At 44.0% G+C, this 17,443-nt stretch overlaps 3 protein-coding genes across 3 annotated transcripts; 2 read left to right on the forward strand and 1 right to left on the reverse strand.

Annotated features, from left to right (window-relative positions):
- The first annotated feature begins 16 nt into the window (after window positions 1-16).
- Window positions 17-6,674, forward strand: top3a (DNA topoisomerase III alpha). The gene is made up of 19 exons (XM_037255830.1): window positions 17-508; window positions 739-798; window positions 880-953; window positions 1,021-1,096; window positions 1,225-1,333; window positions 1,447-1,590; window positions 1,696-1,866; window positions 1,955-2,055; window positions 2,628-2,702; window positions 2,793-2,875; window positions 2,966-3,176; window positions 3,255-3,440; window positions 3,513-3,642; window positions 3,808-3,921; window positions 3,996-4,161; window positions 4,277-4,423; window positions 4,518-4,640; window positions 5,473-6,149; window positions 6,258-6,674. The coding sequence occupies exons 1-19, from the start codon at window positions 296-298 to the stop codon at window positions 6,410-6,412; spliced, it is 3,015 nt and encodes a 1,004-aa protein (XP_037111725.1). The 5' UTR covers window positions 17-295; the 3' UTR covers window positions 6,413-6,674.
- Window positions 6,675-9,399: 2,725 nt separating this feature from the next.
- On the forward strand, window positions 9,400-13,571 carry cbx7a (chromobox homolog 7a). Its single transcript, XM_037256048.1, has 6 exons — window positions 9,400-9,702; window positions 11,290-11,333; window positions 11,475-11,540; window positions 11,632-11,698; window positions 11,853-12,138; window positions 12,229-13,571. Exons 1-6 carry the CDS (start codon window positions 9,634-9,636, stop codon window positions 12,669-12,671), a joined length of 975 nt encoding a protein of 324 aa, XP_037111943.1. The 5' UTR covers window positions 9,400-9,633; the 3' UTR covers window positions 12,672-13,571.
- Window positions 13,572-15,272: 1,701 nt separating this feature from the next.
- On the reverse strand, window positions 15,273-17,372 carry zgc:55558. The gene is made up of 5 exons (XM_037256096.1): window positions 17,053-17,372; window positions 16,751-16,863; window positions 16,336-16,514; window positions 15,652-15,811; window positions 15,273-15,562 (listed from the first exon to the last, which is right to left on the reverse strand). The coding sequence occupies exons 2-5, from the start codon at window positions 16,859-16,861 to the stop codon at window positions 15,449-15,451; spliced, it is 564 nt and encodes a 187-aa protein (XP_037111991.1). The 5' UTR covers window positions 16,862-16,863; window positions 17,053-17,372; the 3' UTR covers window positions 15,273-15,448.
- Window positions 17,373-17,443: the final 71 nt, after the last annotated feature.

Below are 17,443 nucleotides of genomic sequence, written 5' to 3' on the forward strand. Positions count from 1 at the left end.
TTTCCGATTTTACGACATCACGACAGAATACGGTAGAATTTGACGGGCGGGCGGGCGCGCGTTTTGTAAATAACGTGAAGTTGAACTTTTGTTTTTAATAGCTATGAAGAAAGAGTATGTTGGGAAGTGTATTTTGGCAACGGGAAACTTTATTTACTCGATGCGGTAGTTGATATGGTGACATGTTATGATTTCAAAATGATTATAAAGTCTGTACTGGAACTACCTAGCAAACATGCTAATACAGACGAAGGACAGTGGAAAAGAAGCCGCTTTATGTGAATAGCAGCCAGGTATGCAAGTCGTGAACCTCCTCACAAAACATCTGCTTCGACTGGGACAACAAAGGCGACGTATCCAGTTGAGGTGTTACTCTACAGCGCACGATTCATTGGCAACATTAGACGTGATGCGGAGGGGTCAGATCAAGAGGGTCCTCTGCGTAGCGGAGAAGAATGATGCCGCCAAAGGCATCTCCGAAATTATGTCCAATGGCAGGTCCATGCGGGTTAGTTTCCGAACTTGTCAGTGTCATTTTTGTATGGATGCTGTCATGAAGTTCCTATTCCAAACTTGGGCTCCGGAGCAAGAGGGTTGTGCCTGTTTAAGCTTATCAATGGAATGGGAAGAACATTTAACTTCCCTCTGTGTTTGTCTTTATTATGCTTCAGTGCGCCCTCATGTTTTTATTTCTACTTGGCTCGCAGAACTGTAATGCCCTTCCATTTTATTTTTTAGAGGGAAGGACTGTCCAAATTTAACAAGATCTATGAGTATGAATATCATCTCTTTGGTCAGGTATGTATAAGCAATGAAATGCATAATACACCTGTTTCTTTTGCTTCCTCTAATTGCCTGTTTCTCTATGTTCACATCTAGAATGTGACGGTAGCAATGACATCAGTCTCGGGACATTTATTAGGTCTTGAGTTTAAAGCCCCTTATGATAAATGGTAAGCTTGGATACTGTGTGGCTTTACATTCAGCAGATGATTTCATATTTACATTTTCTTTCCAAAGGCGCAGTTGCAATCCAGTGCTGTTATTTGATGCCGAAGTCGAGAAGTATTGCCCAGATGGCATGGTACAAATTAAGGTATGTCTCCTTACCTTTCTAAAGGAAGCAAGATAATTCTTTGCTTTGAAACATATTATCGAGCCTTCTACTGCAGCTTCCCTCTGTTATTGTGTTGTTACAAACGTCTTCCATTGCTATCGTTCCAGCGTACACTGGAAAAGGAGGTGAGACAATGCCAGGCCTTAATTATCTGGACTGACTGTGACAGAGAAGGAGAGAACATTGGCTTTGAAGTCATCAATGTCTGTAAGGCAGGTAAGGTTAACTGAAAGTTGAACAATACAAAACATCTTAAAATAAATGAAGGTACAGTTGTGGATATGCACATATCCTTAATAAGTTGGTGTCAAAGATTTCTTTTTTTTTAGTGAAGCCTAATTTGCAAGTGTTTCGGGCGAAGTTTTCTGAAATCACCCCCAACTCCATTCGGAGGGCTTGCGAGACACTAGCCGAGCCGGACGTTAACGTCAGTGATGCCGTTGATGTCCGCCAAGAGCTCGACTTGCGGATAGGTGAGGAAGCGCATACACGGTATCTCTGTGAGGTGCTTTCAAGATTCTGCGATGCCGCAGATGATATGTCGGTCGCCTTACCAACTTCTCTCTGAACACACACAGGTGCATCCTTCACAAGATTCCAGACCCTTCGCCTCCAGAAGATCTTCCCAGAGTCTCTGGCCAATCAGCTCATCTCTTATGGTAGCTGCCAGTTTCCCACTCTGGGTTTCGTGGTGGAGCGTTTCAAAGCCATCCAGGCTTTCATTCCTGAGACTTTCTGCAAGATTAAAGGTGCATGCAAATCCAGTTTAGGTTTGGTGTTAGATTAGGGGAATATACATTTGATTTAAACCTGGGTCTTTCTGCTTCTTTGTTGAAGTGCTACACGAAGTTGAGGAGGACACTGTGGAATTTGGATGGAAACGATATCGGCTATTCAACCACACAGCTTGCCTAGTGCTCTACCAGATTTGCATGGAGGTACATGATGTCGATTCAGTGTGTCTACTCTCAGTCGACAGCAACGGAATCCGTGACTGTGCGAGAAGAGCGCTTACTGTACAAGCGCTCTTTGCCAAATTACTCAGAGCTGAGTAGAACACACAGGAATCCAAAGATAAACACCATCCTGCACTTGTTTTCATTTTTAAAAATGGACTGTAATAGATCACACCCACGCATAAGTATACAATAAAATTATACTTGACAAAGTTGTTACAGTAACTTACACCACTGATATTGATTCGGATGAATGAAATAATTGGAGCTGAGATATTTACGGCAACTTTGAGCCAATACCTTCCACAAGAGGTCAGAAAAACACCAAATGTTTTTAAAGCCCATTATAAGTTATGTTTTTTTTAACGGTGCAGACGAGTTCAGAGTCAACCCAATTATAGAAATGTCTGATTTAGTGATGATTGCAGATGTTTATCTAACCACTAAGACACCATGGTTGCCGCTGGCTTAGGAACATGCACAATGTAATGAAGCCTAATACAAAACTGTTACAAGTGAGTATACTCTAGTGTATGTTTTCACTTCTTTCCTAGGATCCCATAGCAACAGTCACCTCAGTAACCAGTAAGCCCAAGAGCAAATGGAGACCAATGCCTTTGGACACTGTGGTAAAGTCAAGCAGCCGAGAGTACACTCGCCTCGACCGCTCTCGCTTCCACGAGCCTGATCATGTGCATTTTCTCCCCCCCCCGCATCAGGAATTGGAAAAACTGGCATCTCGCAAGCTGAGAATCAGTGCAAAAGAGACAATGAAAATTGCAGAGAAACTTTACACACAAGGGTGAGTGTGAGTTCGTATTTTTTTGCCTGCCCACATATTTGCCATTTGGGCCGAAAGTTGACTTTAAATATTGTGGCTGTTTCTGTGAAGGTTTATCAGCTACCCTCGCACGGAAACCAACATTTTTCCAGCATCCCTCGCTCTCAGCCCCTTGGTGGAAGAGCAGATGCAAAGCCCTGAATGGGGGGCATTTGCTCAGCGGGTGCTTGAACAACCAGGGGGTCCCAACCCACGGCAGGGCAAAAAGTCGGACCAAGCCCATCCCCCTATACACCCAACAAAATACACAAGCACGCTACAGGTAGACACACTTCATTTCCTTTACACAAACAAAGTTATTTCACCACCACCATTGTTGTTGATTTTTTTTCCATTTCAGGGAAATGAAGGACGTGTGTATGAGTTCATTGTCCGACACTTCCTGGCTTGCGTATCCCAGGATGCTTTGGGACAGGAGACCATTGTGGACATAGACATTGCTCAGGAGAGGTTTTCCACGTCGGGCCTCATGATCGTCGCGAGGAATTACCTCGATGTTTATCCTTATGACAAGTGGAGCACGAAGGTAAGGTGTTAGAGGGCAAGCATCAAACATCAATGGTTGGAATCTTAACTGTCAAAATGAATTGTGTGTTAGGTGATTCCACTATATGAACAAGGCTCCCAGTTCCAGCCGTCTGCTATAGAGATGGTGGACGGTGAGACGAGTCCTCCGCAGCTGCTCACTGAAGCTGACCTCATATCGTTGATGGAGAAGCACGGCATTGGTACATCACAAATGCACATTTTGAACCTTGGCTTATGGATGGTTGAGGGCAATAGAGACATATATAATAATAATAATGCACTGATCCAATTTTGTTTTTGTTTGTTTTTTTGAATTTCAAAGTTTTGAAGTTTAAAAATAAAATCTCATGTTAAAATTTTAACAGGCACCGACGCAACACACGCAGACCACATTGAAACCATAAAAAGTCGCAAGTATGTGGGCTTGACAGCTGATCAGAGGTTTCTCCCTGGGGAGCTTGGCATGGGACTTGTGGAAGGTGAATCACACTCTCATGCTACAATATTAAGTTTTATTTTTTACTGAAATGATTCTTGCCATCTCTTTGCTTAGGGTACAACGCCATGGGCTATGAAATGTCAAAACCACACCTACGGGCAGAATTGGAGGCAGACCTCAAGCTGGTATCGGAAGGAAGGAAGGACAAAAGGAGCGTGTTGCAGCACCACATCCAGAAATACAAGGCTGTTTTCATCGAGTCGGTCAGGAAGGCAAAAAAGTTAGTGCTGTGTTTATATTTCGACATCCCATTCTTGCTGCTAAAATGACAGAGTCACTGTAGGCTGGTGCTTGTAAGCCAAACTATCAAGAAGTAAACTTCGATGCCTCCTTAGGTTAGATGAAGCTCTGTCGCCGTATTTGGGTGCTGCTCAGGAGATCCCTGAAACTGAGCAGCAAGATATGGAGATCCCGCTGCCTATCAGGAAGTGTCCCCACTGTGGACGGGACATGGTGCTCAAGAAGAGGAAGGAGGGAAACGGGTGAGAGGATCAATGCCGCGGAGCTCATTAAAAACAAATTCATCATAATGTGCCTTTTTTTTTATCCCTAATGTTTTCCCTCCCACCTTCGTAGTAAGTTCCTGGCCTGTGTGGGCTTCCCAGCCTGCAAAACAGCCGTATGGTTTCCTGACACGGTGCTGGAGGTCGGTCGAGACGACAGCGTTTGTTCCACCTGCCGGCCGCGGCCTGTTCATATGTGAGTATTTTAAACGGATGAAGGGACAAAGAGTTCAAGAAACGCAGGTGCATGCTGAGAAAAAAAATGTGAGTCACAGTGACAAGCAAGTGGCTGCCATCAGTCGAGATGTCATCAGAGCAATTAGACGACTTATAATTAGCTGAGTGATGTGACTTTTAGTGCTGTAGCAATGTGAGAAAGGTGTTTGGGTTGCAGTTTTTTGGGGCATTTTAACACCGCAAGGTGTATGAAACGGCGGCGCATCTGGCAGAGAGCCTGGGAAATGATTGCGAACGACCATCTCTGAAGGTGAACGTATTTATAGCTCTCCATGAAAGTCATTTGGACAACCAATAAGTTGTGACTTGTGGGTAATGATGCACACCTTTGTCTCGCTTACCTCAGTTGTGATCAAATTCTTTGCATCAGTGGGCGTTCACCCGGTGACCAAGTGCCAGAGCACAGTCCAAATATAGGACACATTTGGCAAGCAGTGAGATCGAGTCCTTCACACCAGTATCTGTTGCCACAGCAACTCTTCACATCTTAAAGCTCAATCACAACGCTTCAAGAAAAACGGATTTTTTTTTTTTTTTCCAATTTACAGTTCAGCCAGTAGTTTGTTCTGTAAATAACTATAAATGCAAAAACTTTTAACGTTGCGGTCTCCTGCGGAAGCTACTTTGCTGATCACCATGGCAACCCGCTCTCAGGGTAACTTTTGTTTTTAGACATGCATTTAAAAAAGCAAAAAAAGATAATCGCATCCATCCATCCATTTTCTGAAGCATTTTATCGCAGGCGCGCTGAACTGATCATCAGCCAATCGCAGCTACTCTGTGTCCTTCAGGTTAAAGTTCAAATTCCGAAGGGGCAGTCTTCCCCCCATGATGCCTTTAGAGTTTGTCGGCTGCATCGGTGGATGTGACGAGACTCTCCGAGAGGTGCTGGACCTTAAATATCTCCGAGGAGGAGATGGGGGAGGAAGAGAGGACCCCCCAAGGCCAGCACCACCCCGCGGATCAAATGCAAGGCCTTGTGCGCCACCCTCTGCCCCCTCTTGGACCGCACCGCCTCGTCCACCACCAGGGAGCAATAACATTGGCGCACCTAGCAATGATGTCATTGTGTGTAACTGCGGTCAGGATGCGCTCTTGCTGACCGTGCGCAAAGACGGTCCCAACCAAGGACGGCAGTTCTACAAGTGCAATTCGGGAGCTTGTAATTTCTTTCTGTGGGCGGATCCGCCCAGCCATCAGGGGGCGCAGCAGAATCATTGGCCTCCTCCTCCGCCGCCACCAACGGCACCGACGCCACTGCTGGGGTTTCGGAACACAGCTGGAGGAGGCGGCAGCAGGCCTAAAGGGGGCGCTGGAGATACAAAGTGCAACTGTAACTTGGCCACGGTGATGCGCACTGTGCAGAAGGACGGGCCCAACAAGGGACGGGTGTTTCACACCTGCGGGAAACCCAGAGACCAACAGTGTAACTTCTTCCAGTGGGCTGATGAAAACATGGAAGCACAAGGTAAGACACACATGCACAGAAAAAGACAATCAAAATGTTTTGAGCAGACTCACAAGTTGTTGGCCACAGTTCACCTCCAATGTTTTGACCTCTTTTCCTCTCCGTCAGGTGGCTTCCAGGACGGCGGGTTTAATAGCAACAGAGACGGAGGGAAGAAGGGAAGGAAACAAAAAGAGGATAAACCCCCCGCTGCCAAGAAACCTCGTTCCTGCGGCATATGCCACATGCCGGGACACACACGCGTCACTTGTCCTCAACGGTGACAGCGGCACCTCCTCTTGTGACAGCTCTTCCAAGTGGGCGGGGTCAAATGAAGTCAAGGGAGTTGGACCAGATGAACACATATGTGTCAAAACTACGTGTCAAATTGTTTGCATTTAGTAGAATTCCCGTATTAATGCGAGGTCTAAAAAGGAGGCCTTTTTATTCAACTTTGCGGCAGTTTGCTTTTCTTTTGACACTTTTGATTCAAATTCTATTCCTTTTTATAGTAAATGATTGATAATAAATTGAATGTTTTCTATATTCTGGTGGTCTTTACTGAGAGGTTTGCTTTTATTTCTTGGACTTTTCCGCTGAAATGATTCATCTCAAGTTTGGTTTCGTTGTGACTCATTTGTCTTCAACCGCAAGCTCACACCTAAGCACGTAGGGCACAGTAAACTGGAAAATGACCTTTTAATCCTCTGCTACAATACTGATGAAACCTTAAAGACACTGTAAAGTCAATTTGGAGATTTGTTTGTAAATACACATTTACAAGACATTTTTTTAATAAGTCAAAAGACAAAAACAAATCATGGCGAGATAGCGTTAATTATGTTTTAATTAGTTTTTCAACATTTCAGTTTTTCAGATTTTTGGGGCATGGTTAAAATGGCTTGCTTTTTTTATTTTCAAGTCTTTTTTTATTCATGGAATTTTTTTTAATAATTCCATTTTGACAGAATTATTTACAAATTTCCTGTTCGGTTGAGGCTTTTTGCTGTGAGTACATTTTTGAGTGTATGGGTTTTTGGGCTGGCTAGGTATTTGGGGGAATAGGAAAAAAAAATAGCAAGTTTTTGACATTTTTGCTGCATGTGTTTGAGTTTTTGGGTATTCAGGAAGAGATTTTTGTGAGTGAGTTTCTTGGTGTATGTAAGAGCAGCTAAGTGTGATCTCGAATGCTTTTTTTTTCATTTCGCAAATGATTTCGGATTCACTAAGTGAACTATGGAAATGAATGTGCCTTCTTCTGCTATGACTTGAACGTAGAAATGACAAAGCACATCATGGCGTTGCTCCACAAAGTTTGTGCAGCTCACTGCAACAGGGACCCCCCCCCCGTTGCCCTCTCGCTCGATCCCGATTTAACGGGAAACGCATACATTCCCGTATGGGGAAATTGATGTGTTTTATTTTGTTGATCTTCCAAGGAAATAAGTAGCGCGGATCTTACTGGCACGTTCGGTGAGTCACGCGTGACTCATCACGAGTGGGCGCTAATGGTCCTGCGGTGTTGTTTTTGCGCTCCCTACTACACGCGCACGCAGGCACGCACGCACACACACTGTCGGTATCCGGGCAGATAACAAGTCATGTGATATCGTTTTTTAAAAAAAATATTTTCCCGAATTGCAGTAATAACCGACTTTCGGGAAGTGTCACATCGCTACCTTGTAAATGTTCCTGCAGGAGGAACGCTCTCGTAAGCGTGATCACGTCACCGAGTCCACATAAAAGTCAATACCACAACTTATAGATGATGAAGGAGAGCACATTGGACCACGCACTTCCTAACCTAATGTATAATAAAAATGCCATTTAAAATATAGGCAAAATACGGGCCTGCCCCCTCCCCCCCAAAAACGCCCATTGGAATCAATTGGCTGGGGAACTGAGGCATACAATTATAATAATAAAACAACAATATACTTTCCCCATGAAAAACGGTTGTTCACATCATAATAACTAACTAGAAAATCTTTATTTTACAACTTTATTTCAAAACTTCTGTAGAACCTGGTCTTTCAATTCTTTTTGCTGATGAGTGCTTTGCATCCTGTCCTATTTTGCTCAGTACACCAGAAATGTATTTTTCTGATTGTGTTATTGCCTATGCTCAGTGTTTGTGCAATAGCGCTGAACATTTATAGGTGGACACAAGAATTAGAGCAGACTTAAAATAGACTCAGTTGCAAATCCTTCATTTGCAATTACCGAATGACTCATTGTTATCACTCAACTTCTGCATTCAGTTTTCTTTTGACTTGTTTATGATTCTTTCCTTCAGGGTAGTTCAAATCACACTTTGCTGAGAGGGCGTAAGTGAAAAAGGATCATTTCCTCTGGCAATTGTCGTCGCTCGACTTCTATTCTAGACGTCACACCAGACCCTGATGTCGTCACGCATCTAATTATGATCTCATTTCATTTATAGGTCAAAGTTCACGGTCAACATGGATCACTGTTCATCCCCCCCAGAGCTGCTTATCAACTCTTCCTGCTGGCTCATCATCATCATCATCCAGCTTTTCAGTGGTTGCTGTAGAAACAGTTGTCATGGCGACCAGTGCCAGTAAGTGATGCAAGCATTCCAGGTGCATGCAGACCATGACTGTAGACCCTGTGCATCGTATACAGCCTTGGTTTTACTGTAAATGATCCAGCTTCCTAATGGGTTATCTGGGCCCTTAGCAAGTGGCCGCTCATTCATCATGTCAAGATGAGAAAGAGGTGTTGAGCTTAAGTTGCTCTTTTACCATCCAAGTCAACACACTTTTTAAGCACAACTCTCCTCTTTGTGGACATATTGCTACGCTTTAGGATGTACAATTATTTCTATGTTGTTTTGCACTTGACTTCTATAACATGGATGGGGAGGTGAACATTTCACCCAAGTGAGTGCCTCGAGGCTTCTTTTCAGCCGCAGATTGTGAACTTTAGCGGATAAGCAACTCTGAGAAGTCCCTCCATTGATGCTAGAAAACTTAATGAGAGTGTACAGTCATGTAAACAGTAGTTTGAAACTATAAACTTGATGATTCATGTTACCTGTACGCAGAAGTATAAGAAGGATATTTGAGAGAAAATGTCAAGGTATTTTCTATAACTAGCGATCAATATGGAGATTCTAAGACATTTTTTAAAAGTTAAATTTCTTAATTTGAACAGTGACCTTCTCGAAGTCTCTCTCTCGCGCGCGCTCGCTCGCTCGCTCGCTCGCACTCTTTCTCTCTTGCGTGCGCGGCCACGTACTTGGGGGCTCGGCCCTACGTAATGGCGTCGGGAGCGCGCGCGCGACTTAAAGCAACGCGTCGTCCCGTGTTGATGTGTCGCAGATTTGAAAAAGTGAGCCAGGAGAACACTTTGTGCATCGAGAAACATCGGAGGCATTTTAGAAGCCCGAACGAACATTTTGATTTCATTTTGAGCCTCCTTCTTTTGGCTCCTTCCTTCTTCTTCCTCCTGCCTAAACAGAGGCTGCTTGTTTTGAGCGGCGATGGAGCTGTCATCCATTGGAGACCAAGTGTTCGCAGTGGAGTCCATCACAAAGAAGAGAGTGCGAAAGGTGAGCTCCGATACTTTAATCCACTCTACTCAACTTACATAAGTTATTTTTCGTCTGCTTTCCCGCCACGGAGAACAGTGTGGTGTGTCCGTGAAAGAGAAACTAGGCCACGCACTTTCCATTCACTCTAAGACCCATTCAAACTCCATTTTCCTTTCGTGGGGCGTACATAAACGCTATTGCGTTTTATTTCTGGTGGTCACGATTCATCATGATGTCATTATGGCGCTCTATTTTAATTTCTGGAAGTTGAGTGCTGCTGTAGCGTGCAACGATGCTGCAGCATGTTTGTGCACGAGCCCACGCAGATACAGTACACAACAAGAAGGGGGTGTGTACGTTTATTCACTGTGCTGTGTGCAAGGTGACCGACCAAAGGCAAAACACATTTTTTACCTTCCCATGCAGGGCTTGTTTCCATTGATACGCACTTAAATTAAATAAATAAAATAAAAATAAAAAGGTAACTGTCTTGTCTTGTGTTTACGTAAAGTTGCGTGTTGATCGTAGTACGCAGCGAGGCTGCAATTGTTCAACACGAGACGTAAAGATTGCGCAACAGCACGTTGTTTACATGTTCCCGTGGCCCCACCTATCCTATCCGAGCCCTGCACGGTGTAGGGATCTAGAAGAGTCGCTCGTGTGTCCGTGGTTCTAGAAGAGTCGCTCGTGTGTCCGTGCACCGTCACGTCACGCGCAACTCTACGGGGAGAGAGAGAGCGCGCGCGAGAGACTGAAAGGGGGCGCTCACTGACGTCACTCCTCAGAAGAACACCATTTGACAAGGAGACTAATACCCCCGCCTCTCCACATTTGCACACTTTAAAGTGGCAGACATCGCCTCACGCACTAAAGTACACGTTGTACTTTTGCTGGTTTCATGTGTTGTTATACCCTCAAGGGTAAGAATTTTGACTTGTACACTTGTGTACATGTAAAGCATGCTGATGGGGTGCTTACTTCATTTGCATTGGCCACCTTGTTTTATCTGTCTACATTTGTTAATCCACCATTTGTGTTGAACTGAAGTGGTCATAACACCACTACAATGATGCTATTTGTTAGCCTGTCCATAGCATTTTGCTTTTTTTTTTTAGCATTAAGCTAAATAGATTTTGCGTGGTTGTTTTTAATACACAATGTATACTTTTTAGTTTTATAGTAAAGGTTTAACTGGGAGTGACACTCAACCTCTTGAAGCCTGTTTTTATAAATGTCATTTGAAGATGTTTACTGTCTGCCAGCTTTTGAGTTTACTGCCACCATACAGATTTTGGATCTCGAATTTCTATTCACAATTCAGAGCAAAAAAATGGGGTCACTCATACCTCATGGCACATTGAAGTCCTACACTCACTTTTAAATGAACAACCAACAATCTCAAATGAACAAGAACACACTGTTACATCAGTCATAAAAAAAAGATTCATGCAGACATCATAAAATGAAATACCCAATTTTTTTTTTCCTTTGCTGGAATTTTCCAAATGGATTATTTGGGATGACATAAGGCCAAAAAATCATTTTTTCCTGTGAGGCTAATCGAAAAAAAAGTCACTTTTGCCATTCTCTCTCTCTTGTCTGCAGGGTAATGTGGAGTACCTGCTTAAGTGGCAAGGATGGCCTCCAAAGTGAGTAATCACTGAGTCATCACCCAGTGACATCATCCCTTAAATAAACGCTCACATCCAGCTTGATAAGTGACCTGCTCTTCCATACGAAGATGGGCGGGCGTGACGAATGTTAATGTCTTCTTGCGTGGCCCTCGGCAGGTACAGCACTTGGGAGCCGGAGGACAACATTTTGGACCCTCGTCTGGTCCTGGCCTATGAGGAGAAGTGAGTCAAATCGATTTTCATTTGAAAATGCTTCCCCAATTGTTGTTCTTTTGCTTATCTCTTTGTCTTTGTGTTTTGGTGACGTTACCAGTCAGCAGAAGCTAAGAGCTCTGGCCTATCGCAAGAAAGGGCTCAGACCCAGAAGCCTCGTCTTGCGGGTAAACTCATATTTCAAGTCTTGACTGGCTTACATGAATGTCAAGTGTTGGATATGTGTCAACAGTCAGTTGCGGTGTCACTAATAATAAATGTATTCATGTATGCAGATGGTGAATCCAACCTAGTGTCCTCCAATCTTCTATGTCCTTGTAGAACATCTTTGCCATGGACCTCCGGAGCGCCCACAAGGCCCCCGACAAGCCCCGACTCCGCCTCTCGCTCACCCGCGCCATGAGCACTGATGTGGACCATGTCGAGCGTGGATCCGCGCACTCTCGCTCGGTGAGGAGGAGGAGGAGCAAGCAGCTGGCGTCCAAGAGGAGCCGCTCCAACATAGCCGTCGGGGGCAAGAAAGGGCAGGACTGGGAAGACACCAGCGAAGAAGACAAGCAAGAGTCCGAAAGCAACACAGAGGAGAGACGGGCGGACAGCTTATATGGTTTGTTGAATGACCTTTGACCTCTTTGTCATGCTCAACTTCTCTGTCGGCAAGAAAAATAGTCCCTTAATTGAACTCTCTGCCTTCAAGGTCATTCCGAATGCAGCTCGCCTCCCCACATACTGGAGCGGCAAGATCTAGAGTTGGACGTGGAGGAGAACGTCACCAAAATGTGGTTGGAGCCGCGAGACGGAAGTGCGGAAACAGTCGTGTGTGACCAATCAAAGGACAGCGCCGCCGGGCTCCAAGATGGAGGAGAGGATGCGGTTACCGATGACAACAGGTCAGACGGTGACACGGGAGAGGAGGAGGCGCTGTTGGGGCCAGAGAGTCCCGACATGTACCTGAGAAATGACCCGAGTCCGGAGGGAGCGGGCGGAGATGCGGCTTGCCACAATCAGAACGTTACCGCGGCGACAGCCGCTCAATCAAAGCATCCTGGGAAGGTGATCATGACCGAGGTGACCATCAATTCTCTGACGGTGACTTTTGAAGAGGCGATGGAGGCGGAGGGCTTCTTTAAGGACTGGTAGCTGAAGGCACGTTCATTCGACAACAATAATCAGACTCGCCGCTCATTTTGTAACTCGTTGAAATAGTCATGTATGTAACATGTTTACAAAAATAGATTCCTGCTGATTATTATGTTTGAATTGAAAAACAAATGGGTGGTGATTTTTATTATTGAGGTTCTTTTATTGGGAATTTCTGAGAGTCAAATAATGAGACAGTAGTCCCTTCTTCCATGGGTTACCCCTAAACCTAACTAACCCAAACCCTAACCAACCCCAACTTCTTCCATGCAGCTACTTTTTGTTTTGATTCTTCAGGGTCTTTTTTTTTTTTTAGAAATTCCAGAGTTCCATAATGAGGCAAAGGTCAAACCAACTCACTTCTTCCATGCAGCTACTTTTTACTAAGAATTGAAGTGCTTTCCAGCAAGACATCACACTCGGATAGTGTGTGTTCTTATAGATGTCTCATTTCATGATTACAAATATGTTTGCTGAAGACATTGGCGCCTTTGCGAGGTTATTTCTGTCGCAACAGAAATAAAACAAAGAGATGTAATGACTGATGCTGACATGAAGAGGAATGCACAAAAAAAAAAGTACTGTCGTGTTTGCTGTCTGTCCGTTCCAAGCACTATAAATGCTACTTGGTTCTATTTTTGTATTACCAGTTGATAGTCCATTCTTTACTCTACACTAACCTTTGTGCTTTTCAAAGGAAGTATCATTTTACACTGCTGCTGTTAGCTTTGTACAATAATGTACACTAAGCAGATGTTCATTAGATCACACAGTAGAGAGCTTTTGTTATTTATTGCATGTCATGTGCAGAAACTGAACTAATTTACAGTGTGTCGGAATCATGTCTTAGAAAAATGTTTTTATTTTGACTGTCTTTCCAATAAACATGAACTGAAATGACCTTGATTTGATTTTGCTCCATCAGTAGTGGTAACCACGGTGAAGATAAACAAGTAGGTTCATGAAATGAATGGAGCTGGGCGACCCCTCGCAAAATTGAAGGAAAATAGTTTGTTTCGTTTGTGATGGTTTGCAGGTAGTGCACCTGCGTGACACGCAAAATTTAAGCAACATTGTTTCGTTTGTGCTCCGTTTGTGCCGTAAAATCTTTCGTTTACTGCGACGTTTTTTTTTAGTTATGAAAGATTTTATGGGCCATCCAGAGTTCACCCAGCACCCCAATCTGCTCCAAATGAACCCAAAATGGTACCGTTCGTTTGTGCTGCAAAAACCTTTGTTTGAGCTGCTACGGCTTCGTAGATACTACACAAAACCGTAGCAGCACAAACGAAAGTCTTTGCAGCACAAACGAAACACAAACGAACGGTACTATTTTGGGTCCATTTGGAAGTAAATGGGGGCTTGGGTGAACTCCGGATGACCTATAAAATAATCTGTCATAACTAAAACACCGTTGCAGCACAAACGAACATTTTTTACGGCCCACACCAGCACAAACGAAACAAAGTATTTTCGTTGAATTTTGCGTGGGGCGGGGGGCCAACTTCACGCAGGTTTAAATACAAGACAGCTAACGAGAGGCAGGTGGGGATGATCGCACTGATCAGGGCAAAGGAGGGGAGGGGCGAGCACACAGACACGCCAACCCAAACTATGACAACATTAAAACAAGGAAACGATCTTGACATCAATATTCCAGAAAAGTGACTACATAATATTTACCATGTAGATTTTTACATAAACAGGTTTAAGTTGTAGATTTTCATATGTCCACTAGAGGGCGCGCTGTTCTTAGAAATACTGTAGTAATGCAACCAAACGGTTGCCACACACTGACCTCATAATTGGGAGCTCACTGTGTTTTATAAAAGTCAATAATGCTACTTTATCTGCAAGTAGTGACCACCAGAGATTCTGAAACAACTGTCTGTGGATCTCAGTCAAAAGGATTAAAAGATTAACACTGCACACCCGATTACTGTATTGCACAGTACAAGGTTACTGTTTGGCAAGGTATAGGGTTGGTGTTGGGGTTAGTGTTTCAAACTAGGGTTTAAAGCTAGTATGAAACCCTACTTTGAAACCCTAACCCTCCAGGGGTGTCAAACTCATTTTTTTCGTGGGCCGCATTGTAGTCATAGCTTCTTTACGACTGTCAACCCGAATCAATGTATGAGCACCTCATATTATATACAGTAAAAGCTACAAAACAAACTGACAAATAACTCGTTTTCAAATCAGACGAGCAAAAATTGGTCAAATATTTAAAAATATATATATATTAAAAGTGAAGACAATTTGCAATTCTAGTAATGACACGAATTTGATGCACAATTTGTCTTTGCGGGCCACATCAAATGATGTGGCAGGCCGTATCTGGCCCCCGCGCCTTGAGTCTGACACCTGTGTGTTATGCTATTTCATTGGCTTAAAAAAAGGAGGACACTACATGTGATGATAACCAAGGAATGAGGGACATGGAAGGAAATGATTTCAACAAACACAAGAGATGAAATCAGTAGGAAATAGTTTGATGTATTTGCGTCCAAAATGTCAGCAGGGCCGGACCGCAGCCTATTTGGCCCAAATGAGTCATCAGTGCAAAGTGTAGCGACACGCCGCATGAAGCACACATACAAGTCAATCAGAGAAATGTTTATTTTCTTAAAAAAAAAAAAAAATTGAATGCTGCTGGTAAAAACCTAGCGAACAATACAGTTTGGTCTGGACATTCACAGCATTGAACGGATAAACGCGGGAGAGCTGGTGGTCCACCTGACATATTGGAGGGGCTTGCTTGTGTGTATGAAGAAGTGCTATAATATCATGCAACGCCTCTGAGTGTTCTTCTTGCTCTTCTTGTTGCTGCGGTTGGTCTCCTTGTATCTTCTGATTTCTCTTACTAGTGAATAGAATGCTTCCTCCACTCCCTACAAGGAGCACAAAAGCAAAACGGGGTCAGGCTCATGTAGATGCATGGGAAGAAAAAAAAAATAAATAAAAATTCACTGCTGCACACCTGTCTGGTTTTGGCCGAGGTCTCGACAAAGGGCACGCCGTAGCTTCGGGCCAGTTCCTGCGCTTGCCGCGTTTCCACAGAGCGTGAGCTCAAGTCACTTTTGTTGCCCACCAGCACCATGGGAACGCTATCGCTGTCCTTCACTCTGTTGATCTGCTCTCTGGAAGAGAATGACATCATCTCAAATTTGCATCCCGACAGGCTCTTCCTCCTCGGCCAGTATTTTTGAGCCAACAGCGGAGTTAGTAGTAGTCTCATATTTCTCTCTATGTGGTCAGATGAGCAACATTGTGATACACAATCATCTAACAGTACGTGTTACTGTCAGATCCTTTTGTACCGTTTCCTTGGATGTTTAATAATGAAATGAATCACTGGTACAAATATAACCCAAAAAGCGAGATGACATCCAAACCCGTCTATGACAGTTCAGACACTTTATATTAGCTTCATTTCAAGGATCACAAGACTGCATGGCTGCAAAAGTGTGAAGGTTTTGTTCTATTTTGGTGTCTTTGGTTTAGAACTAAGGCCAAAATCTGCCAGGAAACTTTCAAAGACTTGTCGTTGCTCCTTTAGCACGTTAGCATACATCATGTAGCTGACGTGACAACAGGGATGTCATGTGACAACTGGACCTGACCTAAGCCGTCTGGTTGAAAAGAGTCTTGATGTCACAAATACCTGTATAGGTGAACGTCCTCAAACGACTTGATATTGTTGATGGCGTAGACGCAGAGGAAACCTTCGCCCGTCCTCATGTATTGGTCCCTCATGGCGCTGTACTCCTCCTGGCCCGCAGTGTCCAGGATGTCCAACAGACACGTCTCTCCATCGATCACCACCTGCTTCCTGTACGAGTCCTGCGGCACACAAGGACGCTTTAGCCATTGTGACTTTGTACCTTACAGAAGTGATTCTCAACTACTACTGTGATGTAGCACATAAGTTGATGGTTGACAGATACCCCGGTGCATTTGTTTTTTGCCATATCGTCTAATAACCAATACATGAAATGAGAACATTGATATCCACACAGCACTAAATCACACGCATGGAAAGGAGCCTGATATGGATGGCACAGGTAGGGAAGTCCCACCTCGATGGTTGGATCGTATTCATCCACAAAGTGATTCTGGATGAGCTGGATGGTAAGAGCGCTCTTCCCCACGCCTCCTGCACCAACCACCACAAGCTTGTACTCGGTCATGTCTGCAAAGTGAGGCGAAAGCAAAGCAATTGACAGCAGACAGCTTCTGCAAATAGCTGCTAACATCTGATACAGCGCCGTGACATGGCGACCCAGATTTAACTTTAACACTCATGTCCATACATGTCACCTCTAATTTACGTCACTACGCTAGCTGGCTAATGGAATTAAATCCCCCCCGTGTTATTTACCTTAGTAAATGATTTTTGAATAGCGTTCACAGGTCCGGAGTTCGCGCATCGATGTATCTGACATTAGCTTGCTACATAGCGATAGCTTGAGGACAATTTCCTTCCTCAAACTGCACGCAAAACCCCCCCACTTTAAATCCTCGAGCGTTTTCCCAGATTGAGCATCAAAACGCAAAGTGAAGATTTAGGACGACCGGCTAATGGTTAAGCACATCCGCAACTTGAAGTTGTAAATAAACGCCAACATCTGATGTAGACCTCATAAAAGCTCCATTGCGAATCATTGGAAAAGTCACAATTATTGCGTCAATGCTCACGCTCAACGACCAATAGGACGAGGACTCTACAGCAGACTTTCATTTCCTCCAATCATAGTGGAGGGTTTAATATT

The sequence above is a fragment of the Syngnathus acus genome, chromosome 8 (genome assembly GCF_901709675.1).
Source record: "Syngnathus acus chromosome 8, fSynAcu1.2, whole genome shotgun sequence".
Lineage (NCBI taxonomy): Eukaryota > Metazoa > Chordata > Actinopteri > Syngnathiformes > Syngnathidae > Syngnathus > Syngnathus acus.